The sequence below is a fragment of the Saccopteryx leptura genome, chromosome 2 (assembly GCF_036850995.1).
Source record: "Saccopteryx leptura isolate mSacLep1 chromosome 2, mSacLep1_pri_phased_curated, whole genome shotgun sequence".
Lineage (NCBI taxonomy): Eukaryota > Metazoa > Chordata > Mammalia > Chiroptera > Emballonuridae > Saccopteryx > Saccopteryx leptura.
In genome coordinates, this window is record NC_089504.1 from 305,497,576 (window position 1) to 305,524,201 (window position 26,626).

The 26,626-nt window shown below is 58.2% G+C and overlaps 1 protein-coding gene across 1 annotated transcript in view; it reads left to right on the forward strand.

The window, feature by feature from the left end:
- Positions 1-26,626, forward strand: part of SND1 (staphylococcal nuclease and tudor domain containing 1) — a 444,392-nt gene that overhangs the window by 410,182 nt on the left and 7,584 nt on the right. Inside the window, exons 17-18 of the mRNA XM_066362596.1 lie at positions 17,355-17,543; positions 23,352-23,493. Coding sequence (XP_066218693.1) covers positions 17,355-17,543; positions 23,352-23,493 — 331 coding nt within the window. The remainder of the gene's footprint in view (positions 1-17,354; positions 17,544-23,351; positions 23,494-26,626) is intronic.

Sequence of the window (26,626 nt, forward strand, 5' to 3'; positions counted from 1 at the left end):
TTTATTCTGTATCTCCATTGCAGAACCTGCCCCCTGGAGGGGGTACTCCCCACTTGGAGCAGAGGGCATGTGTCGGTGGGTCCTGCTTATTGCAACCAAATAGGAAGGGGGAGCAGGGCGACTAAGGCCACCTGACCCCATTTTAGGGAAAATATAGGACAGTTATTCCCTGCCAAGAACAGGGCAGACTCAGCCTGGGAAAGTAGTAGGGTTGAGGGGCTACCTACTAGCTCCTGGGACCTTATTAAGCTGAATTGTGTGGGGGACATTTTGTTGAAATAGGAATGAGAGAAATAATTGTGATTCATGGGACCCTGGCTCCTGTCAAGAGGATGGGCCCAGAGCTGCGTCAACAACCTGGCTGCTGACCCATCTGACATAATGGCCTTTTCTACCTCTGATATTTCTTCTTTGGCCTGTGAGCTCACTCCAGTGGCTTTGAGGACTTGCAGGAGCTGGTTATGAGGCCCCAAAAGAACATCAGGAGTCCATGCCATGGAGAGTGGGTAAAGTGGAGGAAGAAGAGGGAATGTGGTCCCAGGCAGCGAAAACGCCCATGCTGGCCGTGCCCACTGCTCCTCTCCTTTCTCCCAGCAGAGATGGGGGGAGGGGCTTCTGTGGAACAAGGTGGAGTCACAAGGAGGGGCCGCTGGCTGTGACCCAGCAGCCTCTGGGTACTACCTCCAGCCCTGCTCATGCAGTTTGATGGGCTTGTGGCATATGAGAGCTTTGCGCTGACTGTGTAAGCAATGCCATGTTTTCATTGTCTTTAGTAATAAGAAATCAGGAGTGAGGAATTCCAGCCTTGACCCACAGAAGCGGGCAGGGAACAGGGTCATGAACCAGGCCGATCTGGCCTCTGGTGTGCTGCACTTAACCAAGCTCAGCTGTGCGTGCTCAGACCTTATAATGGGTGGCTTGAGCAATCACTGACCCTCCAGGTCATACCCAGCAAAAGTCCAGTCTTCCCATGTGACAGGAGGGGTCAGCACACATAGCCCTCACCACGGGCACTGCTGGAACTCAGGGACTATCGCAGGGGCTCTGCATCATTTCGGGTGTTTTATGTTTCCTACTGGGTTCGTATAGGTTTGTAAGTTACATCAGACATACACAGAGTGCCCTATCAGGGAGAGGGAAGCTTCCTCTATTCTAGATTCTTTCGGCTTGTCTAACAATTTAAATCTACATGAGACGGCTTAGATTAACAAAAGAAATAACTAAATTTAATCACATACATCCATATGGGAATCCCATGTACGTGAGGGAGTCAGGAATTCCCCATAAATATGAGGTGCAGAGACAGAAAGTTAAAATAAGATAAATGTATATGGCATTCTGAGCTAAGGATGAGGTAAGACACCTTGTGGCTTCTGAGGGGAGGAAGGTCGTTCACAAATCGTTAAGAGCAGATGTTTGGTAATTAAGTGTTTGCCCTACTCTATAGACAGGTCACAGAAATGTTATTTCTGGTCATAACTCTTAGTATGGGCAAGAGCCCCATCTTAAATTTTTTTTTTAAGATTTTATATATTGATTTTACAGAGAGAAAGGAGAGGAACACGAAGTATCAACTCATGGTTGCTTCACTTTAGTTGTTCGTTGATTGCTTTTCATATGTGCCTTGACTGGGCAAGCGCAGGGTTTTGAACCAGCAACCTCAGCCTTCCAGGCTGATGCTCGGTCCACTGCACCACCACAGGCCAGGCCCATCTTAAGTTCTTTAAGGGAGAGGGAAAAGTTTCTTGTGAGCCCACAGGATGTTGATTGCTTTCAGCTCAAAAAGAATTTATATGCCAAAATAGCACATTTCAGGGAAGCCTATTCTGAATCCCTTCACCCCCGAAATGCCCAGCTCTCCCTACTGCACCTAAGAGAACAGCTCCTTAGTGGAGTGAGAAGCGATGGGACTCTGGGGCCGTTCCCCGCATGTAGACTGGCAGCCTGCAGCATAGCCTTCCTGTGGATCAGAGGGGGTGCCCTCCCTGGAGCTGGGCACAGCATACACGCGCCCAGCTTGGTGAGGATGGCAGGCCGTGCCAGGCTTCCTGCTTGGCAAGTGAAGGCAGGGTGGAGATAGGGAGGGCATGCGTGAGTGCAGGGGCCATGTTAAAATTGTTGACTGTTTCTTATATTTAAATAATAAGATATGTAAATTGCCTGGTCCTTAGCGCCAGGTGCAGAATTCTTATTTGTTTGGGTTCTTCTCTATGGTGCCTTTTTCTGGCCTGTGCCTGTGCCAAGAGACCAGGTGAAAGAGAAGTTGCTCCATGTCCTCCTTCCCCCTACACAGGACATCCTGCCCCATCCGGACAGCTTCGCGTGGCCCCTAGGGCCATAGCCCAGGTCTGGGAACTCTGAAGTGACAAAGCTAGGAATTGGCTTCCCAGTCGGAGTCCCAGGTCTCCTCAGACCCAACAGCAGCTGCTTTCCTTAGAGGTTTCCCTGTTCTCCTAGAAGGCCTGAGACCTCCTAGCACCGGTAGGTGACTTCTGGCTTAAGGTTTTCTCAGCCCTGTGCTCACATGATCCGTCGGGTAGCCGTGCCGGGGCCAGGCCAGCACACCTTACCTGGCTTGGAGGAGTGAGCACCAGCCAGTGGTCTACGGCCTGGCCTGTCCTCAGAGCTCTTACTCTAGCTGTGTCGTGTCTGCTTTCGCTCCTCACCCCTTCCCAGGAGGTGGTGAGTGTGTGGGAGCCAGAGGGGTGCCCACACTGCTGTGCCTGCACCCATGCCCAATAAATGGAGGTGGCGTCCTCACGCCGGTTACCTTCAGCACGGGCACAGCCAACTGCAGCACAGCTCCTTCTGCCCCTGGTGCCTGGTGCCTCTGAATCATCAGGCTGGCTGCACCGATCACAGCCAGTCTCTGCGCCTCGGGCTTCCTGTGAGCAAGCCTGCTCTGGCCGGCGCAACTGCAGGACAGCCCTGTCATCTTAGAGGTGACACCTCAAAGCAGGCCTTCTCTAGTCACCTGGGTGCCACTGGATTTCCTCAAAGACAGTTTTCTGTCCTAGGACCTTTTACCTTCCATCATCTAGTGACTGTCTGCCATGTGCCATCAATAAGGAACCATCAATAATTGCCCATTGTAACAGTGTAATTAAATGTGGTATAAACACAGTGCTGTGGGGGACACAGGACCCAAGTAAGGAATGGAGTGGTTCAAATGAAATCACATCTGGGAAAAATGTTCATGGAAGGACTGGGTAGAGGTTTGTAGGCGATGTAATAGGAAAGAGCGCCCTGGCCAAAGGAGATGACATGCCCAGAGGCCTGGAGCCATGCATCGTGTGTGGAGGTGGAGGTGGTTGGGCAGAGCTAGAGCAACATAATGAGGACCAGACTGGTAGAAACAGACCAGTAAGGACGCAGTTGTAAGGAGGTTATACTCCCCTGTGCTGAGGAGTTTGAGCTTCCCAGAGAGCAAGGAAAGTAAAGGAAAAGGAGATCAGATTTGGATTTTTTAGAAAATAACATAATTTGTTGAGCACTTATTGTGTGTTGATATTTCTAAATGTTTAAGTCAGTCATTTATTTATTCAGTAAATCCTTTGGGGTAGTTACCATTATTATGCCCCTTTGACAAATAGGAAAATCATAGACCTACAGAAACTAAATAAGCCACTCAAGATAGTAAGTAGTGGAGTGAAATTTGAACCCAGGTGGTCTGGCTGCAGGGCCTGTGTTAACATTGTCTGGGCTGCCTGTGATAAGCCACACTGCAGCATTGTGGAAGGGTCTTCAGGAAGAGGCTGGGGGAGGGGACTGTCACCCAGAGGTGGGGTCTGAACTCAGGGAATGGCAGGAGACATTGGGAAAGCAGTTCGGTGTGACTGCGAATGTAAAAGGAATCAAGGGTGATTCCTAAGCTTCTCATGCTACCAATTGGGAAGAAATGCAGGTGGAGTAGCAGGTTTTATAGTGAGGACAATAGATAGATGTGTTATATTTGAAATTTATCTGGTGGAGATGAATTCTGGAGAGAGGTTTAGACTGGAAATAGAAGTTGTGTCATTTAACTCAGAGAGCCGTGAAATATGGGGACCGTCTACAGCTTAAAATGTTGCCCTGAGGAATATCCATATTGAAGGGGCATGTTGTTGGGAAGGAATTCACAATTGAAACTAAAGAGCAGAGAGAAAAAGCCGAGATTGGGAATCACGGAGGCCTGACAAGGAAAGTTTCAAAATTGGAGGATTGTGCTTAGCTTTGTCAGATCATTCAAAAGGTCAAAAATAATGAAATCTGGGAAGAAATTATTAAAACAGCAATTAAGAGGTCTGGCGTGACCTTTGAAGTGGTAGTTATGTGGGAGTGTCCCCAGCAGCAGTTCTGGATGGAGAAGCGAAAGGGCTCAGACAGAAGACTCGGGGTGAAGAGGAAAAGGTCAGCTGAGTGGACGTGAAGTCATGGCAAGGCTTCCTAGGATGGACAAGATGCTCGTAGGAAGAGGTGGACGCAGGTGGAAAAGGGAATTGGTGTGGCAATGAGAGAAGTTCTCTGTCTCATAACTGATAGAAACAGGTGCCCGAGGAAGCAGAAGACTGTGGTCCAGGGCCAGGTTAGTGGTGGAAGGGAGAGTAATTACAGACACCTGCATAAGTGCTTTTTAAAGGCAACCTGTGGGTCTCTGTAGAGATGCACAGCAGTGCAGGTAAAGAAGCCTGGGAGCTGGAGTCAGCAGAGCAGAGTGTACCTGTCCCTAGAGCAGGCATTGGGACCAGGGAGATACAAGGGCTGCAAGGGGGAAACTGGTGTTCATACTTGACCCGATGGGACAGTGTTTCATTTTTCAGACCACATCCGAGATGTGATAACCTTGTGCTGTTACTCCATAAGTCGTATACAGTGATTTCTTCTGCCATGAAAGGCTAACCAACTTGTCACCCTGTCCAGTCCCTGTAGGGCTCTGGGACAGTCTGGAGTTCTCTGGGAGATGAAGACCGCTGTCTGGGGGCGGGGGGAAGGGAGCAGCTTCCACTGCTCTTTCTGGCTAGGACGGCTCTCCTCCACGCCAGCCAGGGGACCTAAGGAGGTGCTGGGCAGGCGTGCTCCGCTTCCAGAAGGGGTTCCCGATACTGTCTCAGTGCAGGAAGGACACCCACAGTGGTGTCACAGCGCAGAAGGGGGCCCCTGATTCAGCCACGTTCCCTACATGAACCTCCGGGGAGAGACAGTTAAGTCTCCCTCCAGCCTCCAGCCCTGCATTTTCCTGGGAAGATGAACAGTCTGCTTTCCATAGTCTGCACGGAAGGAACAGATTGCATCGGTTTGTAAACTGTGTTATACTTGCAAAGGCCTGGAGTCAGCAGGTTTGCATTTCCCGGCAGACTCTGGATGCTGATTGCCTTGGCTGCGTCTCTGCCTCAGGCAGGACCAGAGCTGCCCCCCATCCAGTCACCCCACTCCTCATCCCTGAGGCACGCCAGGGGAGCGAGGAGGACTCCCTCCTGAGCCACCTGGCTGACTGCTCGGGCCTTGGGCCTTCGCTCAGTTTCCAGGAGCACCTCTAACTGGGCCTGATTTCCAAGTGTTCCTAGGGCTTCGGCTCAGCCAGTACATGGACATCAGAAAGGGGCATCTCCATAGAACAGTCAGTTGTGTGGACTGGACTCAAGAGTCATGTGGTCTGGAGCCCGTGTGGATCAGATGGCACTGCTGCCTGCCCCCCGCCTGCCCACTCTCCTCCAGCAGCCAATGCCAGTGGGACCCTGGAGGCATTTCATAGGCACCGCCTCTGCTCCCGGAGCATTACATCTTTAATTGCTTTGCATTAATGTTCATCAACTCTGGAAAACATTGATGTGTCTGTGCGTAGCTGGGCATGCAGGGGGCGAGGTGGCTGGGTTAAGCTGCTGCTACTAAGATGAGGTGTCTCTTCAAGTTCACAGCCTGCTGTGGCACCGGGGACAGCGGGGAAGCCGGCTCCGCCGCACGGCAGGAAGGGGTCTCAGTTGCTCTCTGGTCGCCCTGGGTCACTACTTACATTCTTGCAGGAAGCTCTGAGTGGACTTCCGGGTTGGGAAGGGGCTGGAGTGCCTCTCCCCTCTCCCCACACCCCCTTCCCCTCTGGGCAGGTTCAGGGCTGGGCGATGACCACGTAGGCTTCCCCATGCCCTTTTGTCATCAGTCACCAGTCACACCAGTGCCCCACCAGCACCTCACACCACCCACCCCTAACCTGACGAGATCCCGAGCAGAGAGGGTCTCAGAAACCCATTTTCACATGAAGAACTGAGCCAGGAAGGCAGGTGACAGTCAGCCCAGAAGAGGCAGAGCTGGTACCTGAATCAGAGTTCTAGGCCGAGCCTTTTTCTTTGCTCCATGATGCCTTTGCCCATCGAGCCTCAATTTTATCTCAGTCGTCCTAGGCTCCCTGCTGTGCTTGTTGCTGTCGGCTCTGGGGGTATTTAAAGCAGGACTGTGGCCACACAGCATGTGGAAAGGATGGAAGCTTCTGGTAGGAAACCTGTCACGGGGAACCCTGATGTCACCTCTGCAGATGTAGCCCTGAGTCCTGCTCTCCTTCTAGATCTAGAGGAAGTTGCACTCAGAACCCCCCCACACACACAAGAAGTCTTCATTCTCACATGCCCCAGGGCAGGGGTGTCCTGGGCTGCCTGAGGCAGCATGCCTCCCCCGGAGCCAGAGCATTCCCCGCACGCACGGTGTTTCCCAGGCGCTCCTCAGCCCGGGCGCCCCTCAGCCCCGGCGCCCCTCAGCCCCGGCACCCCTCAGCCCAGGCGCCCCTCGGCCCAGGCGCCCCTCAGCCCCGGCACCCCTCAGCCCAGGCGCCCCTCAGCCCCGGCACCCCTCAGCCCAGGCGCCCCTCAGCCCAGGCGCCCCTCAGCCCAGGCGCCCCTCGGCCCAGGCGCCCCTCAGCTCCTCAGCCCCTCAGCCCCTCAGCTCCTCAGCTCCTCAGCCCCTCAGCCCCTCAGCCCCTCAGCCCCTCAGCTCCTCAGCTCCTCAGCCCCTCAGCCCCTCAGCCCCTCAGCTCCTCAGCTCCTCAGCTCCTCAGCTCCTCAGCCCAGGCGCCCCTCAGCCCCTCAGCCCAGGCGCTCCTCAGCCCCTCAGCCCAGGCGCCCCTCAGCCCCTCAGCCCAGGCGCCCTTCAGCTCCTCAGCCCAGGCGCCCCTCAGCCCCTCAGCCCTCAGCCCAGGCGCTCCTCAGCTCCTCAGCCCCTCAGCCCCTCAGCCCAGGCGCCCCTCAGCTCCTCAGCCCAGGCGCCCCTCAGCTCCTCAGCCCCTCAGCCCCTCAGCCCAGGCGCCCCTCAGCTCCTCAGCCCAGGCGCCCCTCAGCTCCTCAGCCCAGGCGCCCCTCAGCCCAGGCGCCCCTCAGCCCCTCAGCCCAGGCGCTCCTCAGCTCCTCAGCCCAGGCGCCCCTCAGCTCCTCAGCCCAGGCGCCCCTCAGCCCTCAGCCCAGGCGCCCCTCAGCCCCTCAGCTCCTCAGCCCCTCAGCTCCTCAGCCCAGGCGCCCCTCAGCTCCTCAGCCCAGGCGCCCCTCAGCCCAGGCGCCCCTCAGCCCAGGCGCCCCTCAGCCCCTCAGCCCAGGCGCTCCTCAGCTCCTCAGCCCAGGCGCCCCTCAGCTCCTCAGCCCAGGCGCCCCTCAGCCCTCAGCCCAGGCGCCCCTCAGCCCCTCAGCTCCTCAGCCCCTCAGCCCCTCAGCCCAGGCGCCCCTCAGCTCCTCAGCCCAGGCGCCCCTCAGCCCTCAGCCCAGGCGCTCCTCAGCTCCTCAGCCCCTCAGCCCCTCAGCCCAGGCGCTCCTCAGCTCCTCAGCCCAGGCGCCCCTCAGCTCCTCAGCCCAGGCGCCCCTCAGCCCTCAGCCCAGGCGCCCCTCAGCCCCTCAGCTCCTCAGCCCCTCAGCTCCTCAGCCCAGGCGCCCCTCAGCTCCTCAGCCCAGGCGCCCCTCAGCTCCTCAGCCCAGGCGCCCCTCAGCCCAGGCGCCCCTCAGCCCCTCAGCCCAGGCGCTCCTCAGCTCCTCAGCCCAGGCGCCCCTCAGCTCCTCAGCCCAGGCGCCCCTCAGCCCAGGCGCCCCTCAGCCCCTCAGCTCCTCAGCCCCTCAGCCCCTCAGCCCAGGCGCCCCTCAGCTCCTCAGCCCAGGCGCCCCTCAGCTCCTCAGCCCAGGCGCCCCTCAGCCCAGGCGCCCTTCAGCTCCTCAGCCCAGGCGCCCCTCAGCTCCTCAGCCCAGGCGCCCCTCAGCTCCTCAGCCCAGGCGCCCTTCAGCTCCTCAGCCCAGGCGCCCCTCAGCTCCTCAGCCCAGGCGCCCTTCAGCTCCTCAGCCCAGGCGCCCCTCAGCTCCTCAGCCCAGGCGCCCCTCAGCCCAGGCGCCCCTCAGCTCCTCAGCCCAGGCGCCCTTCAGCTCCTCAGCCCAGGCGCCCCTCAGCTCCTCAGCCCAGGCGCCCCTCAGCCCAGGCGCCCTTCAGCTCCTCAGCCCAGGCGCCCCTCAGCCCCTCAGCCCAGGCGCCCTTCAGCTCCTCAGCCCAGGCGCCCCTCAGCTCCTCAGCCCAGGCGCCCTTCAGCTCCTCAGCCCAGGCGCCCTTCAGCTCCTCAGCCCAGGCGCCCCTCAGCTCCTCAGCCCAGGCGCCCTTCAGCTCCTCAGCCCAGGCGCCCCTCAGCTCCTCAGCCCAGGCGCCCCTCAGCCCCTCAGCCCCTCAGCCCAGGCGCCCCTCAGCTCCTCAGCCCAGGCGCCCCTCAGCCCAGGCGCCCCTCAGCTCCTCAGCCCCGGCGCCCCTCAGCCCAGGCGCCCTTCAGCTCCTCAGCCCAGGCGCCCCTCAGCTCCTCAGCCCAGGCGCCCCTCAGCCCAGGCGCCCTTCAGCTCCTCAGCCCAGGCGCCCTTCAGCTCCTCAGCCCAGGCGCCCCTCAGCTCCTCAGCCCAGGCGCCCCTCAGCTCCTCAGCCCAGGCGCCCCTCAGCTCCTCAGCCCAGGCGCCCTTCAGCTCCTCAGCCCAGGCGCCCCTCAGCTCCTCAGCCCAGGCGCCCCTCAGCCCCTCAGCCCCTCAGCCCAGGCGCCCCTCAGCTCCTCAGCCCAGGCGCCCTTCAGCTCCTCAGCCCAGGCGCCCCTCAGCTCCTCAGCCCAGGCGCCCCTCAGCCCAGGCGCCCTTCAGCTCCTCAGCCCAGGCGCCCCTCAGCTCCTCAGCCCAGGCGCCCCTCAGCCCAGGCGCCCTTCAGCTCCTCAGCCCAGGCGCCCCTCAGCTCCTCAGCCCAGGCGCCCCTCAGCTCCTCAGCCCAGGCGCCCCTCAGCTCCTCAGCCCAGGCGCCCCTCAGCTCCTCAGCCCAGGCGCCCCTCAGCTCCTCAGCCCAGGCGCCCCTCAGCTCCTCAGCCCAGGCGCCCCTCAGCCCCTCAGCCCCTCAGCCCAGGCGCCCCTCAGCCCCTCAGCCCGGGCGCCCCTCAGCCCCTCAGCCCGGGCGCCCCTCAGCTCCTCAGCCCGGGCGCCCCTCAGCCTCTGGGCCTGTGGGGCTGAGGCTGGGTGATGCTGTGTTGCCTGGATGCTGCACAGAGGCAGCCATGTGCTGGGGGTCTATGTCTCCAGCCGCCTGGCACGTAACAAAGGGGAGGAGGGTACAGTGTGTGGAGTCTCCCACCCTCCCCCATTACCAGTAAGTGCTTTCTTTGCTGGACCTCCTTTCGTAACCCTAAGTCACCACGTGGAGCATGTAGTCCCTGCTTTGTGACTGTGTGTCCTCCCCTGTTCTGGTCTTAAATTCCTCTGCCCTCAAGGCCCGGCCAGCCGCCTCACTGGGGCCCAGTTTTCTGTGGAGTCAACCACTGTGCACTCTCCTCCCCCTCCCTGTCCCTCACCTCACCATGACCTGAAGAAGGCTACCTGTGACTTTCCAGCTTTGCCCCAAACTTAGAGCCACTCGGCACCAGCCTGACTCCTGGAGCAAGAGAAAGGGAACAACTAAAAGTCCCAAAGCTGTCAGCTTCCTCTGTGTTCTCATAGCTGCACTCTTAACTCTCTCCCTCACCCTCTCTCTCTGTCTCTCTCCCCGTCACCCTCTCTCTCTGTCTCTCTCCCCCTCCCCTTCCCTTCCCCTCCCTCTCCCCTCCCCCTCCCCCTCCCCTCCCCCTCCCCTCCCCCTCCCCTCCCCTTCCCCCTCTCCCCTGTCCCCTCTCCCCTCTCCCTCTCCCTCTCTATCTTCCTCTCCCTCCCCCTCCCCCTCCCCTCTCCCCTCTCCCTTCTCCCCTCTCCCCTCTCTCTCTCCCTCTCTATCTTCCTGTCCCTCCCCCTCCCTCTCCCCTCTCCCTCTCACCCCTCTCCCTCTCTATCTTCCTCTCCCTCTCTCCCTCCCCCTCCCCCTCCCCTCTCCCTTCTCCCCTCTCCCCTCTCCCCTCTCTCTCTCCCTCTCTATCTTCCTGTCCCTCCCCCTCCCTCTCCCCTCTCCCTCTCTCCCCTCTCCCTCTCCCTCTCTATCTTCCTCTCCCTCCCTCCCTCCTCCTCCCCCTCCCCTCTCCCTTCTCCCCTCTCCCCTCTCCCCTCTCTCTCTCCCTCTCTATCTTCCTGTCCCTCCCCCTCCCTCTCCCCTCTCCCTCTCTCCCCTCTTCCTCTCCCTCTCTATCTTCCTCTCCCTCTCTCCCTCCCCCTCCCCCTCCCCTCTCCCTTCTCCCCTCTCCCCTCTCCCCTCTCCCCTCTCTCTCTCCCTATCTTCCTGTCCCTCTCCCCTCTCCCTCTCTCCTCTCTCCCTCTCCCCCCTCTCTCTCCCTCTCCCCTCTTTCTCCCCCCTCTCCTTCTCCCTCTCCCCTCTCTCTCTCCCTCTCTATCTCCCTCTCCCTCTCCCCCCTCTCCCTCTCCCCTCTCCTTCTCCCCCCTCTCCTTCTCCCTCTCCCCTCTCTCTCTCCCTCTCTATCTCCCTCTCCCCCCTCTCCCTCTCCCCTCTCCTTCTCCCCCCTCTCCTTCTCCCTCTCCCCTCTCTCTCTCCCTCTCCCTCTCCCCTCTCTCTCTCCCTCTCTATCTCCCTCTCCCTGTCCCTCTCCCTCTCACCTCTCCCCCTCCCCTCTCCCTCTCACCCCTCCCTCTCCCTCTCTATCTCCCTCTCCCCTCTCTCTCTCTCCCCCCCTCTCCCTCTCCCTCTCACCTCTCCCTCTTCCTCTCCCCTCTTCCTCTCACCCCTCCCTCTCCTTGTCTCTCTCCCTCTCTATCTCCCTCTCCCTCTCACCTCTCCCCCTCCCCTCTCCCTCTCCCTCTTCCTCTCCCCTCCCTCTCCTTGTCTCTCTCCCTCTCTATCTCCCTCTCCCTCTCCCTCTCACCTCTCCCCCTCCCCTCTCCCTCTCCCTCTTCCTCTCCCCTCTCCCTCTCCTTGTCTCTCTCCCTCTCTATCTCGCTCTCCCCTCTCCCTCTCCCCCTCCCCTCTCCCTCTCACGCCTTTCTCCCCCCCCCTCTCTCTCACTCATATCTCTGTCTCTCAGGATCTGAAGGCTGATTGGCTGGGGAGGGCAGGACCCACTGAGAGATGCAATGGGATCTACGGGAACATCAGCCTCTGCCTCATTCTCCTTCTCTGTCCTCCTGCGCACCCCTCAGTGAGCCGCACACCGTGCTGGCCTGCACCGCACCCCCAGCAGAGAACGTGCCTCTCTGCTCCGAGCAGTACGACTCAGCCCCCACTCCTGTTTGGTTGAAGTAGTTCTTGTGTTGAGAAACTGGACAGAATCCAGGGGAAGAAGGGGAGTAGCTTTGGGGGGACAGGGGACAAGCACTGAGTATATTTTCTGCAGGGCCGTGGCTCTGCAGCCACTAAGAAAGGGGCTGTGGGAGACTAAACAAACCCTCGGCCGCCTCCACCTTCCCTCCATCCTTTGCTCCCAGCCTTGGAGAGCTGGGGCTGCCCAGTGCCTCCCTTACCTCCTCTCCCTTCCCCTTCCTCACCCACCAGCCCCTGGGAGGGCGAGGCCACAGCCCGGCCGGGTGGGCACTGAGGTGTGTGTGTGATGCCCAGGCAGGGGAGCTCTTCCTCAGTAATTAGGAGACACGCAAATTAACAGCCTGTGCTGTTTGTATTAATTTGGTAAATAAGCCAGAACAATTTCATTAGTGGCACATTAATGTGCTTGGGAGCAGGAAGACGTGTCCCACTGTGAGGCAGCGGGACCCGCTGGCAGGCCCAGCCGGTGTAGGTTGTCCAGCGGGCACGGCTGGCTGGGCTGCGGCCCCCCTTCTTTGGCCCTGTGGTGGGGAAGGACCCCCCTCAGCTGAGCGGAAAGACATCTGTCACTCATTAGCTCTTCCTGTCAACCCCCACTTGCCTTACCTCCCACTCAGTATTTTGCATGAGGTCCCCATGGTATAAGAACCTCAGAGCTCTTCGGGGTGGGGGAGAACAGGGGGGTCTGGCCCGGCCTGCCCAGGCTGCTGGCAACTGGCATCGGCTGAAGAGATGAAGTGGTCTCCATCACCTCATCTAACATGTGGCCCTCTTCCCTTACAGAGCCAGGCTAGGGGAGGTCACGTGACTTGCCCAAACTTCACAGCTCAAGTTAGGATTTGAATTCAAGTCTGTCTGACACCCAGGATCTATGCTTTTTCTACAAGCTCGTGGCCCAGTTGGTATACCCACACAGGGGGAGATTGCAAAGGGTGGAGCCAGCTCTGTCCCCGCAGAGCACAGAGTCTAGTGACAGGGTGAGGACGTCGGGAAGGGAACTAACTGTCCCTGCCAGGAGGTGATGATGATGATGGAGTGTCAGAGTGCTTGGCTTAACTCTTCTAGGTGCTTAACTTACTTCGAGTGGCGTATTCAGTTTAGGTAACAAGGGCTTTGAGGTCGGTACTACTGCAATTCCAATTTTACAGTAAACAGGCACAGAGAAGTGACTCGCCAGATGTCATGCAGATGGCAGGTGGATTTACATGCAGGCAGCTGGCTTCAGGGTCCGTGCTCTAAACCTCTGTGCCGTGTACTGTCCCCTGCATGCCGCAGGGAGGGCGAGCCCCTAGGAGTGCATAGAGCGCTTCACTGTCATGCAGGGGTCAGGGGTCAGGGAAGCCTTCACGGGTACAGCTGGCAGAGCTTGGCTCACAGTGCTAGTTCAGGCCACAAAGCCTGCCCACCCCGCCAGCATTGAGAGCCAAAGGCAGGAATTGCTGGCCCGTGCCTGGACCACCCAGAGTGCACCGTGGGGCAGCATCATGACATTCTGAAAAGCCCGAGGGTCAGGTCTGACCATTAGGCATCTAGGCGGCTTCGGTCTTAACCAGATTTACCACCGAGGCCCTTCCTCAGTGTGGTGCCACCCGCCCCATTCTCATAGTGTCTCGGGCAGTCACCCCCGCCGCCTCCTCACCTCCTGCTCCTGCTCTGCTTTCCCAGGTCTCAGCTGCAGCATGAGTGTTGAAGAGGGGAAATGAAGAGAAGGGCCACCACCTGTCCCCTGCTGACCCTTCCTATGTCCATGTACACACATAACTGCTACCCTCACGGCCATAGCCCACATGTGTGCACACCAAATGCCCACACAAATATGAAGCCTTCTGGCAGCCCGTGGTCGCCACCCGAGGCCTGACTGCCCTGGTGTTAAATGCCACTGTAGGAGGCCTCCCCAGAACATAAAAAAATTGAGTCTTAAAGTTGAACAGAGAAGTAGAGCTTGTACATTCATTATACGTTATATTTATATATAGTCAGACCAGAGTTTTGGCAGTCAGTACAATACAAAAACATAATGAAGGATGACTACATATCCTGACCTGGCTGTGCCCTGCCTATCCTCTGCTCGCTCGCCTGTAACTGCCCAGAGCTAGGGAGGAGCTCCATGTGCCCATCCGGCCTGGCCCGGGGCATGTCCAGAAAGGCAGAGGCAAGTCCCAGCAGGACCACTAGCCCAGCCCCCCTGACCCCTGACCCTCTGTGGGACTGAGATTGCTGAGGCGTGGCAGCTGTAGTAAAAGGGGAAGCGGAGACCACCTGCGGCTGACAGGTTTATCTCCCTCTGTAACCGGAGATGGAGTCAGAGGCAGCTTCCTGCCCAAGGCTAGAGATTACTTTCTCTGCGGCTGACTGGCTGACCGGTCCCAGGGGCTTGTCAAGCCCGAGTTAGTGTATTGATCACAGGGTAGGAGTGCTGCGTGAGTATGATGTCAGTGCTTACCTGCCGAGAGAGAGACACGGGCTCCCCTCCCAGGCAGCAGGGCCCCAGGTTGGCTGCTGACATGAGCCCTTGAGAGGCCGCCCTCCGCTCTGTGGCCTCAGACAGAGAGGTGTGAGTTTGGGGTTTGCCATGTGCAGTGAGGTGAGGTCCGAGTGTGGGCGCCTTATGGGATGAGGTTGTCTTTGCTACCCATCTCTGAGGTTCTTGCATTCATTTCCAGCAATCCAGTGCCAAGAGGAGTGATAAGGGTGACTGTCAAGCTTGTCACAACTGTGCGGCCCACCACAAGCTTCTTGAGCTGAAGGGAGGCCTTGTGTGCAAGTCAGGCAGCCACCCTCAGTTTTAGGGAAGGGACACATGGCTGCTAGTACACGGGAAGACAAGAGGTCAAACCTGGGAACTAGGCCAGCTTTGCTGCTTTCAGCTGGGCATGAGGAGGTGTCTCCTGAGCCCACACACACAAGGAGGCCAGCCGTTGAGTGCTGGAAGCCAGCATACCTCCCCCCCCCCTCTCTCTCTCTCACACACACACACACTCTCTCTCTCTCTCTCTACCTGTTACCTCATGAGCTCCCAAACACAAGGCAAGCATCTCCTCTTCCTGCTGCCTCTTAGAATTCCCCTGGGACCTGCTGCTTCTTGGCCTTACCATGTTCAATAAAGCTTGACAAATTAAGAAAGATAAGAGATGGTTTTCCCATGTATCTTCTTAAAATATAGTTGACACACAATATTATATTAGTTTCAGGTGTACAACATAGTAATTCGACATTTATGTAGCTTACAAAGTGATCGCCATGATAAGTCTGGTACCCATCTGTCACTGTACAGAGTTATTACAATATTATTGACTATTCTTTAGCTGCACATTGCATCCCTGTGACTTATTGTATAACTAGAAATTTTTACCTCTCAATTTTGCCCATCCCTGTTTTTGTCCGACTGCCACAAGCCTGGCAGCCTCTCCCTCTGTCCTTAGCCCTCGTGCTGCGGGGCGCCCAGCCGTCCGGCAGCCTCTCCCTCTGCCCTTAGCCCTCCTGCTGCGGGGCACCAGCCACTGGCAGCCTCTCCCTCTGTCCTTAGCCCTCCTGCTGCAGGGCACCCAGCCACTGGCAGCCTCTCCCTCTGTCCCCCTCCTGCTGCGGGGCACCCAGCCGTCGGCAGCCTCTCCCTCTGTCCCCCTCCTGCTGCGGGGCGCCCAGCCATCGGCAGCCTCTCCCTCTGTCCCCCTCCTGCTGCGGGGCGCCCAGCCATCGGCAGCCTCTCCCTCTGTCCTTAGCCCTCGTGCTGCAGGGCGCCCAGCCGTCCAGCAGCCTCTCCCTCTGTCCCCCTTGTGCCTCCAAGGAACGCCCGTGTCCTGGGCTTCACAAGGCAGCAGAAGGCTCTTCAGGAAGTCGTCACTCACCTTAGTGAATTTAGTTGCCCTACTAGCTAGTGAGCTCCTGAGCCACATGTTTTGATCAAAGCACCATTTTGTCCACCTGCCCTTCTCCCCCCACAATGCAGGCCCCCAATCAATGAATGGTCAGAACGAGAGGAAGGAGAAGCATGTCTTGACATCTACAGGTTCTAGATGCCGGTTCTCCCTGCTTCTGCTCCTCAGCAGCTGGGTGCGGTATTAGTAGAGCAGACCCCAACACTTCCACCCTGGCTCTGCCAGTGAGGTGCAAACCCCACAGTTCTGATGGTGGAGGGAGCAGGCTATAACTGCGGGGGGGGGGGGGGAGGAGGGTCAGAGGTATGATGGGGAAAGAAAGGAGTACTCTACTAGCTAGTAGCCCCTTAGTAGCTACACTTCCCTCCTCTATGCCTCATTTTCCCCTCTACAATATCAAGTTGGGTTTGATTCTAAACATACAGTATCCTTTTTCTTAGTTCTTATAAACTCTGCATATCCCTCTCTATACCACATCTCAGCTGCAGACGTTGTTGAACTTGAAGGGTGAGCTGTGAACCTCAAATAGGAAGGGGGTGCCCAAGAAGGGGAAGAAGCTGGGGTCCTTCCTCCCTGGCCCTGCTCCTTCGTTTTCTCCCACCGCCTTCTCTGCACACCCATGCCATCTCTGTCACCTTCCAGGGAGTCATCTCCTCTGCCATCTCTCCCTGCTGAGTCAGAACTCACCAGGTGGGCGGGCTGCTCCCCCCCCCAGCCTCGCCCCTCCAACCCTCTGCCCTAGGCTGCTGCCGCTGGCTCTGGCTCAGGCTTCAGAGAACTCCCAGGTATTTAGACATTCATTTTATTGCTTAATCGAGCTTGAAGCCATTTAAATTAATACAAGTTTTTACATTTGGCAGCAAAGGATTTTACAGTGCCCTTTAGCAGGGGAAGAAAGAAGTTGGGAGAAAATCACAGAAGGAATTTTTCCTGGGCCATTGCCTCCTCGAGGCACAAGCGGATCAGCTCCACAAGGGCCAGGGCAGGGAGGGCGCCCTCTTTGCGGGAGCAGAGTCGGTGCTGAGTCAGGGGTCCTGGGTCTCCCGGGGAGGGGGCCTCAGAGACCTGTGGGTGCCCCTTGGGGTTCTGGAGCTCAGCCCCAGAGCCCAGCTCAAGGTTTGGCCTTAACAGCAGTTGCTCTTCCTCGGGACAACCTCCTGCTGGGGTCGCCCCTAACTCCTCCTGGGTTCAGCGCAGTTCCTGCCCACATCTTTCTCCTTACTTGTCCCATCCCTTCTCTCCTCGGCTTTGTTAAGCATGAATTCATTCAACTCTTCCAGGAAGAACACACGCTCCCCTCTCCTGCGGGACTGCCTTGCTCCCCTGAGACTGCCTTTTCCCGGCAGAATTGGAGGAGGGTACTGAAGAACAGTGGGATGAACCCAGAGCTGTCCTCTGATCCCACTCCTGACCCCCAGCCCACCCCACCCACCCCCAGCACGCACACACTCTGCTAACAGGGACTCCATGCTTAAGCTATAAGAAGTCAAGTTTACCCTGTTAGCTCTCTGCCAAAAGGAAGGGGGTTTTGAAGTTGCTTAGGAGCAATGTATCTATCAAGGGTGATCCAGGGGTGTGAGAAGCTAAAAATCACCCCAGATTACAGAACTGAAGCAAAGGGGGGCCCTGGGAGGTGGCAGTGCAGGGGGGCCTCTCAGAAGCTCCCGCTTTTCTGCTTAGCACATCCCTTCCCTCTCCTAGCTCAGGTGGAACGAGCCTGGCGGTGGCTGCCCAGGGCCTGTGAGCGCCGGGCCTCAGCACCGCTTCCCTCCCCTGCACACTCAGGCTGCGCCCCGCAGACTGACGCCCCCTTCCCCTTTCTCCATTTCCCAGGTGGAGGTGGAGGTGGAGAGCATGGACAAGGCTGGCAACTTCATCGGCTGGCTGCACATCGACAGCGCCAACCTGTCCGTCCTGCTGGTGGAGCACGCCCTCTCCAAGGTCCACTTCACCGCGGAGCGCAGCTCCTACTACAAGTCCCTGCTGTCTGCCGAGGAGGCCGCCAAGCAAAAGAAGGAGAAGGTGTGGTGTGGGATAGGGCGGGGTGGGGGGTGTCGCTCCCCCAGCTCACACTTCCTTTCACCCCTGCCCCCTGACACAATTGCCTTCATACAACATACAGAGTGGTTCTGTCACCCCCAACTGAGCCACTCTTTGGTTGCAGACCCCGTGTTGGGAACCACGTAAGACCAAGGGCAAGGCTGCCACCGTAGGCATCCTGAGCCATTAGCCTGTTGCAGACCGAGGTGGGCCCGCAGCCCGCCTCGTGGACCTGCAGCAGAGAGCTGTCTGGGAGGTGACCTTGGTCCCGGAGAGAAATGACTGGGGAGCCCCTGGAGCAGGAGATGGGCGCTCCTGCTCCTCCCCAGCCCTGACCCTTGCCTGCAGCCCACATTTGAACGTCCTCACATTGCCCTGCAGGGAAGCCCATTTTGGAAGTGGCCCCAGGAGATGTATAAAGCTGTTAAGACAGCAGATTCACAGCCCATCAGTCTCTGCAGACACTGCATTGAAGAGACAAGGGGGGTGGGTTGGAAAGCCGCTTTTGGAAACAAATGGACGATTAAGGAGCCCAGTGGGTTTGGTGGTGGGGAGGTGGGCTCAGCACCCTCCCCCACACACACTCAGCCTATAGCCACCGACTTCCAGCCCTGCCCGATAACGGGGAGCAATCTGCAACTGCCAATTTGTCAGCCCTTCCTTGAGCCTGAGAAGGATTCTGTGGGACGACCATGCTGAGCCGTAAATTTGTTTCAGGAATACACGTTTTCTTCCCCATGGGGCAACCATCTGGCTTGCAGCTCGCCTCCCAGAGCCAAGGCCCAGACACCTGCCAAAGGGGGTGGGGGCTTAGGGCCCCTGAAGGCTCCTCGTTCTCCTCCAGCCTGGCACAGCCGTCACCTCCCTCAGTGTCTCCCAGCCTCCTCCCCGGAGAATGTGTCACTTCCCCCAGACAGGGCCCAGACACCCTCCCATATCTCGCTTTTCTTCCGTACCCTGGGGATGAGGGCTGGTGACCAACCCCTTCATGCAGGTGGATGGACTTCAGGTAGAGGTAGCCCCAGTGTTAGGACAGATGAAAGGGACTGTCCATGCCTTGGTGGCATGGGCCACCTTGAGGCCTCGGAGGGGGCTTCCGCCCTTCCTTGTCCCAGGTCCACTCACATGAAACCCTGACTTCCTCAAGTGATGGGGGAGCGGCAGCCACGCCCCGACAGCACAGGAGCTCCCTCTGGACCTCCTGTTTGTGACAGCTGAACTCAGACTGCTGCCCCCATGTCCTCTGCCTGCTGCCAGGAGCTGGAGGGTGCGGCATGGGGCTGCACCTTCGCGCAGAGCTGGCAGCTGGGGGTCAGTGTGCCCACCACAGCCTCTGAGGCCCAGGTTCTGGAAACATCTTTGCCCCCTGGCCCTGCTCCCTAGCTCCTCAGCATGTGAGCCTAGTAGCTGCCTCTTCAGATCTGATCAGTCCTGAGAACAGGGACCCCAAAGGGACCCAGGAAGGGACAGAGGAGGGAACATGGCTGAGATGGAGAGGGGGCCCTGGCCGGGGGCTGAACCGGGTGTCTGTTTCCTGCACAGTGGGTTCATGGGAAAGGGCCCAAGTCATCTTTACATTGGTGCCACGTGATGACGCTGAGGAGTAATTACCAGTGATTAATTACTTACACAGGCTGCATGTTTTTATTCCAGCCTAATTAAAATGCAGCACGGCATTCTCCGTGCGGGGCCTGCCTTCCTCCCGGGTACTTTTTCTGCACTCCTTTCTCTTCAAGGCCCCGGGGATCCCACGTGGCTTCCCCTGCCTGGTGGGGCCGGGTCCCAGGAGCAGCATGAGCAGGGCTTTGCAGCAGTGCTCAGAGTTGGCTGGACTCAGATGGGAGAATTAGGTGGTCAGCTGGGGGACAGTGAACTGTGTATCTGAGTTGTCCCCACGTGTGACCCCGGCTAGGCTGCCTGAGCTGTTGAGAGACAGGTACATCTGGGGTTCAGAGTTCACAGTGGTGCCTGAGAGCTAACTGGGGAAAGGTGATGCTGAAGATTTCGAGGGAGGAGAGGAGCACGCAGAAGTCTTCAGTGAGGTGGTTTGTGTGTCCGTGTTTGTGAGCAGGTCTGACTGCTGCTTCCCCGGCTGTGAGGTCCCCGTGCCAGGCCTTGTCCACCTGTGCACTCTCTCCTGACTGAGAGGCTGGCCCGCCCTCCCCGTCCTCTGCAGGAGGCTGACACGGGGCTTCCTCCCCCTCCCACTCCCCCTCTGTCCTCTTCCCCCAGCACTCGTGCCCTAGCAGGACCCTGGACAGGGTTGGTGTGGCCATTGAGTGGCTTTTATTGAGCTTGGCTTTCCCACTGCAGGCTTGAAGGCCTCCACCGCCTGGCTCCATGCCAGCCACCCTGGCGCCTCCTAAGCAGTGGTGTTAAATAGGATTCAGAAAGGAAAGGCTCCAGCCGTAGAGCCTAGTCCACATGGCCCATCTCCTGCCGGGAGGAGGACCCAGGCTCCCCAGGGAGGGAGGGCGGGACAGTGTCAGGACAGGACAGAGCCCCCGTTCCTAAGCGGGCTGTGCCTGTGCCTGGCCAGGCGGGCGCCCTCTCTGGGGCAGCCGCAGCCCCAGGAGGTAAAAGGGACCTCGCAGGATGGGAACTGGCACAACAGAGCCGATGAGGAAGGAGGGGGCTGCTTCTCCTGCCCTTTCCGCACGTGAGTCTGTAGCCCTGGAGGAATCTCAGAGGCACCCCAGTGCCCAGGTTTGTCTTGAGAGTCACCCAGAGCCTGCTTGGTTTCACTTTCTCTGGGCCCTTTGTAACAGCTCCACCCTGGCCCTGGCCAGAAAGCGGGAGAGCTGCCACCACCCTGACCGAAGGAGCTGGGGCCTCTCCACACGACTGCAGCCCAGGGTGTCCCTCTGGTGGCTTTCCCAGCATTCCCTGCTGCCAGGCCTGTCTCAAGCTTGTCTCCTCAAAGATCAAGAGCACTCACAGCTCCCAGACCCCATCCTGCCCAGCATCTTGGCCATGGAGGTCCCTGCCCAGCTCTCCCTTCCACCAGGATCCTGGGGCAGAGCCATAGGCACTGACTGTGTGTCTGTGGACACACTTACTGTTCCTGCCAGAAGGGGTCTGGGTTTTTCTGGTCAGGGATCTGCACTATAGGAGGGCTGGGGCTGGCTGAGGGGAAACGGCACATCTGGCAGGTGTCTTGCCAATGTGTCTGTTCCCTCCTTGCCCTAGTTCTGCAGAAGGGCAACCTAAGCCAATACGGGTGAAATGAACCACGTTAAGGGTAGGGACATGGCCAACCAAGCCTGTCTCATCTGACTCCTTCCCTCTAAGAAGCTGCCTGGTCAGACTGCATTTACCAGCCTGCCAAGGGCCACTGACAGCCAAGCCCCAGGGAATGGCTGGTCACCCCAGTACCCAAGGGAAAGTGGGCTCTCCAAGGCTCTACTCTGCAAAGGGCCAGCAGGCCCTCTGAGAAACGGCGTTCCTGTATCTGGGAGCAGCTCTCCCTCCTCCACCCTTTGGTGACGGCATGCTTCTGGTGTCCTCTCACCTCACGGGCAGCAGTGGGCACCCACACCCCTGCAGGCCACCCACGAGCTGTGGGACCTGTCCCAGGACCTGCAGGCCACCCTTGTGCTGTTGTTCACATCATCCTGACCTCCCGCTTGCTGCCACCTGCTCCTGCCAGGAGAGAAGCTTCGCCCTTCTCCCCGGGAGGAACCTGCTGCTGTCGCCTGGGGCTCCTTTACTTACAGAGTCATTAGCTGTCTCTGCCCTCACCCTGTCAGTCTGTTCCCCGCACATCAGCTTTTATCCGGAACGCTCCAGGCTCAGGGCCCACTCGGGGCCCGTCTTCCCTCAGAGGCAGTGAGAGTCCATGAGTCTCCAGGCTCAGGGCCCACTCAGGGCTAGTCTTCCCTCAGAGGCAGTGAGAGTCCATGATCAAGCTGCAAGGATCTCAGAGGGACTGAGAGCCAGAGGGGGAGAGGAGTGAATGGCTCAGTAGTCACTTCCCTGGGGAACGTCCAGCGAGTGGGCCCAGGAGGAAGCCTCCGCCTCAGCAGGATGTAGGCCTTGGAAGTGGAAAGAAGGGGCTGTCCCCAGAGTGCTCTCAGTGGTCTGTGCCACAACCTCTGATTGGGGAGGCCCTTTCACAGGGAAGTCTAAAGGCTAGGGACCCCTTCTTCATAAGGGCATGTGGTGATCTGATCGAACTGAAGCTCTGCTTCCTGCCTCCTTGTCTGTGGCGGCCAGGCCTTGGGGTGGGAAGGAAGGTTTGAAGCAGAGGAGTCTAAATGCTTCTGATGAGGGTAGTGGCCGGGTGAAGGGACGGATGGTTAGGAGCTATTTGCATTAGAGCCCAGCCCCAGACCAGGGGCCCACAAGCTCAGCCTCAGAAGGCAGAGGGTACTACTCGGTGTGGCTGGCAGAAGTTCGGACCCAGGAGATGTCTCTCCTGTCTCCCTCGGCCACTCCTGGGCAGGCTTGGAAAGTTCCTATTGCTCATTTCAGTCCTCGGGGCCCCTGCTTCCCCTTCTGATGGAAGGATGCACATTTGTGCCACATTAAAAGCTGGAGTGTGGCCTCTGGGTGTGACCCAGGGTGGCTCAGTAATTCCAGCATCTCAGCCCTTCATCTGCTGTCTGAGGCCACCCAGGAATTGCCTGGCAGCCAAGTGATCATGTGCTCAAACTACCTCTCTTTACAAGGGAAGGAAAGGAGACTCAGCAAAGGCACATGGCTGACCAAAGTCAAACGACAAATTAAAGGACAAAATGACAGGACGAGAGCCTGCGCCTCCCAGCTGTAGGTTTCCCCACCACCCAGCACTGCCTTCTGTCTGCAGAGTCTCTTAAAGAGGTCTAGAGCCGGGCTACCTGTTCAAGTCTGGGTTCCACGGCTTCTAGCAGGCCTGCGTGCCTCAGTTTCCTCTTTAAAGTGGGAAATTAATCTCTGCTCAGGGTTGCTGTGCGGATTAAATGAGTTAATACAGTATTTGGAGAGTGTTTAGAATGGCACGTGGCCCCTAGTGAGTTTGGGGCTAGTGCTTTTATCACTCCTTGTTCCTGTGTGTGCCTGTGGGGCCCAGTGTGTGGTCCAGTCCCCACAGTGTCCCACCCCCTCCTGCTCTGACAGGCCTCACTGCCCGGATAATCTCCTGGCCGCAGGATTGGACTTGACACGCTGTCACGTAGAATCAGCTCGGAGCTGCTGCAGCCCCGACAGCACCGGGCTGGGATGGGGGGACAGTGCAGGGGAGCAGCCCAGCTTCTGATCGGGGTCCAAGCCGCCTGCTTGGGATGACGAGGACAGGGAGGCTGCATTCTTGCACAGTGATGAGCCCTCCCCTCCATGGCCCAGGGCTGTCGCTAACAGAGCCTCAGGAGTGCCAGCAGCCCTGTGACAGTTCAGAGTGACCCGCAGAGCAGTATGGGGGGGATGGGGACCCACAAGTGCTCCACCCCGAGGTCCTCCTGGTATGCATGAGATCAACCGGATGCCTGCTTCGTTTTGCTTTCTCCGGGACCTTTATAACAGACCCCCATTTGGGAGGCCTGGGTTGGGACTCGGGCACCTGTGTTTTTTTGTAAGCTCCCCAGTGAGTGGCTTCTGGTGCCCACCACAATTTGAGAACCAACCGCTAGATCAGAATTTCGAGCACTTTCCCTCACCTCCCAGGGCAAGGGGTTCCAGGATCTCGACCCATCACCATGTGAATGCACTGCAGTGACTCCCACACTAACTCACTCCTGGGGTGACCCCCCCTTTCCCGCTATCCTTTCTGACTGCCCTTCCTCATCCGCTCCTCCGTCTGCTGATCACACTCAGGTCTGGGCCCACTACGAGGAGCAGCCCGTGGAGGAGGTGACGCCCGTGCTGGAGGAGAAGGAGCGATCGGCCACCTATAAGCCAGTGTTTGTGACGGAGATCACTGACGACCTGCACTTCTACGTGCAGGATGTGGAGACAGGTGAGTGCCCAGGCCGGGCCCAGCACTGCTGCCTCAGCTCCTGGCGCGGTCCAGCCGCCTCCAGAGCTCCCCTACTGCCCACCCACTGGGCCCTGGACACCACTGAGCAGATAGTCTGAGGACTGGTGGGGTAGCCAATCTTGTCTGGTGCTGCTCGGAGACTCTCAGGTGATTGTTTGGCTCCCAGGGACACCGGCTATGCTGGGCATGAGTATCTGTAGCGCTCAGAATCTGTCAGGAAGCATGGGACAGATTGTCTATGTGGTCAGGAAGCAAGGACTGGTGTCACTCTGCCCCTCTCCCCCTCAGCTTCCTTGGGAAGGTGAGCAGAGGAGAGGAGCGTGGGCTTGTTTCTGCCGGGGTTGCTCCTTCCCTGGAGGTTACCGTAGCCCTGGATGGCAGCCACGTACCGAGGACACAGGAAGCACTCCGGGAAGTCATTTGCAGGCGGTCCTTCTAAAAGACCTTCTCTCACCTGACCTGTGGTGGCACAGTGGATAAAGCGTCGACCTGGAAATGCTGAGGTCGCTGGTTCGAAACCCTGGGCTTGCCTGGTCAAGGCACATATGGGTGGGAGTTGATGCTTCCAGCTCCTCCCCCCTTCTCTCTCTCTCTCCCTGTCTCTCTCTCCTCTCTCTCTCTGTCTCTCTCTCTGCCTCTCTCTCTCCTCTCTAAAAATGAATAAATAAATAAATAAATAAATAAATAAATAAAAATAAAAAAAATACCTTCTCTCTCCATCCTCCTCCTGCCCTTCAGTGCTGTACCCTGTGGCCAGGGGGCCCTAGGCAGACACCCCAGGCTCCTGGAGGGCGGGGCAGTAGAAACCTCCAGTGGTCACACATGGCCCCGCGAGCCCAATTTCTCATTGTCCCCCTCCCGGTACCGAGAAACAGTTCAGCTGGGTGCAGAGGAGAAGGCTCCTCAGCCGCCTCTACCGCCAGGGAGCCAGATCCTTGCAAGGCAGAGGGGGCCGAAGATGTCACTGGCACTCAGCAGCCCCCCGAGTGGAGGGGGCGGCCCCGCCTGGCTCCGTAGCCCACCGCCAGGCCACTCGGGTCGCCCACAGCCTTAGCTCAACCACTTCCTCTCTAATGCTATTTCCCCGGCAGATGCTCTGTGGTAATATCATTTCACTGAGGAAAACTGGCCGTTTTGAGTCCTGGGCTGGCTCTCCTTGGGAGGGGGAGAAAGTGAGGGAGGGGTAGCGACGGAGCTGACGAGCCTCCAAGACCAGGTTCTCTTGAGGTCAGCGGCCATCCTGGCCAGCGCTGGGCCAGCCGCTGCCTTGGGCAGAAGGCCGAGAGGACCAGCCTCCAGGTCTGGGTGGTATGGTGGGAGAGTCTTGCCGTGGTCCAGGTGGAAGCAAGAGCTGTTCCTGAACAGAGGGACAGCAAAGATGGTGCCCTCAGGGACCTTGGGTGGAGGAAACCCCAGGACCCACCCAGGGTACAACAGCTCTCCCAGCTGAGTCTCCACCTGGCCTTGGGGTCCTGCTGGAGAGGACTCCCCTCAAATGAGAGCAAGACCCTGAAGTCCCCAAGGGGCAGAGCCTGAGGGTTCAAGGCCTCAAGGACTGGAACCCTCCAGGATGTGATCTCAGAGGCTTCCTGTGCCTGCCCTGTCCCCCGCCTGGCTGTCTCTGTCAGCTCTAGGAAGCTATGACATTGCAGCAAGCCGCCGCCAAGGCAAAAAAATAAAGGAAGAGAACTAAGGAGAAAACCGTGTATTCTTAGAATACTGGAGAAGGGAGTGAGTCACTTCATGGTTCCCCACCTAGAGAGTCGTGGAGGCTCCAAAGAAAACCTTGTCCTCCCATGGTTTCATGAAACCCGGGGACATAAACCTCAGCATGCAGCCTCCCTCCTGCAGCCTGTCATCTCCCTTGGGGACATGCCCCTTGGGACATCCTCTCACTCTGTCCCTTCTCCTAATTAAAGCCGGCCTTGGGGAAGGAGCTGATGGAATGATGAAAACGTGGCCATTAGCTATAAATGACCCACCAGGTCTCTGTGTAAGGACCTCCCACAGGGCTATGCCTGTTTGCAGGAGGCAAAGTCTGCTGTTGCCTTGGAGCAAAAAAATAAAAATAGACCAAGTATAGGAGGAACCTGTCTTATGTGAGGCTTCTCCGTAGCCCCTGAAATGTTACTGTCTGGCAAGGAACACTATCTCAGGAGAATTAATAGAATGTTTACCGCTGGATGGGGGAAGGGTAGCTACATCCAAAGCCCCCATTCTGAAACAAGTCTGGGAAGTGGCCTGTGCTTAGGCTTGAGAGTGGCCAGACCTTCTCGTGTGCATGTGCAGAGGTCATCTTCAATGCTGTTGAATTATTAAGCAGCACCCTGTACATGTCAGGGGCTCTGCTAGGCCTTGTGAGAGTGAACAACCGCGTGAGCTATGGTCTGTGCCCGGAGGAGCGCACCATGTAGTGGCAGAAACATAAACCCAGACAAGGAACTTATAAGGCCGCTGACAGGTATACATGCATTAGGCACCTGTTCCAGTGTGTGTGGCCTTGGGCCCTGAGGATGGAAGGAGGAATCCACGTGCACCCAGCCACCCTGATGTCGGAGAGCAAAAGGGAATGGACGGATCTGATGCAGAGCTGGGCTCAGGGCCAGGAGAGATGGGAAGGAGAAGCTGCTTGGGATGCTTGCTGTGGGGCACAGCAGGGGGGAGCCAGGGGGGAGACCCAAGAAGAGCTTGGGTGTTGCTAAACCTGGCAAAAAAAAAACAAACAAGAAGCTGCAGGGCCCCAAAGTGACAAGGCAAAGATGGAGACTGCCCCTCACGGCCGCCCCACCCTGGTGGAGGAGGGCACTCAATTGGGGGTGGCAGGGAGAGCCGCATCCTGACAGCACCAGGAGTCCAGTTCAGCATGTACCTTGCAGTCAGAGTGGCCAAGTTTGGACAGACTGAGACTGGGCCCTGCTCTCAGAACTGCTCTCCATTTCCATGGCTCAAATTCTGGGGCCCTTTCTTTGTCTGAGGTTGTGTGGGGCCCACCCTTCATTGCCACTTCAGCCCCTGCGGTCAGTCGCCACCTCTCTGGCCCGCGTCAGGACCGGCTCTTATAGAAATGGGCTGCTCCCACCCTGGAGGAGGCTGGCTGGCCCCGACCTTGCTC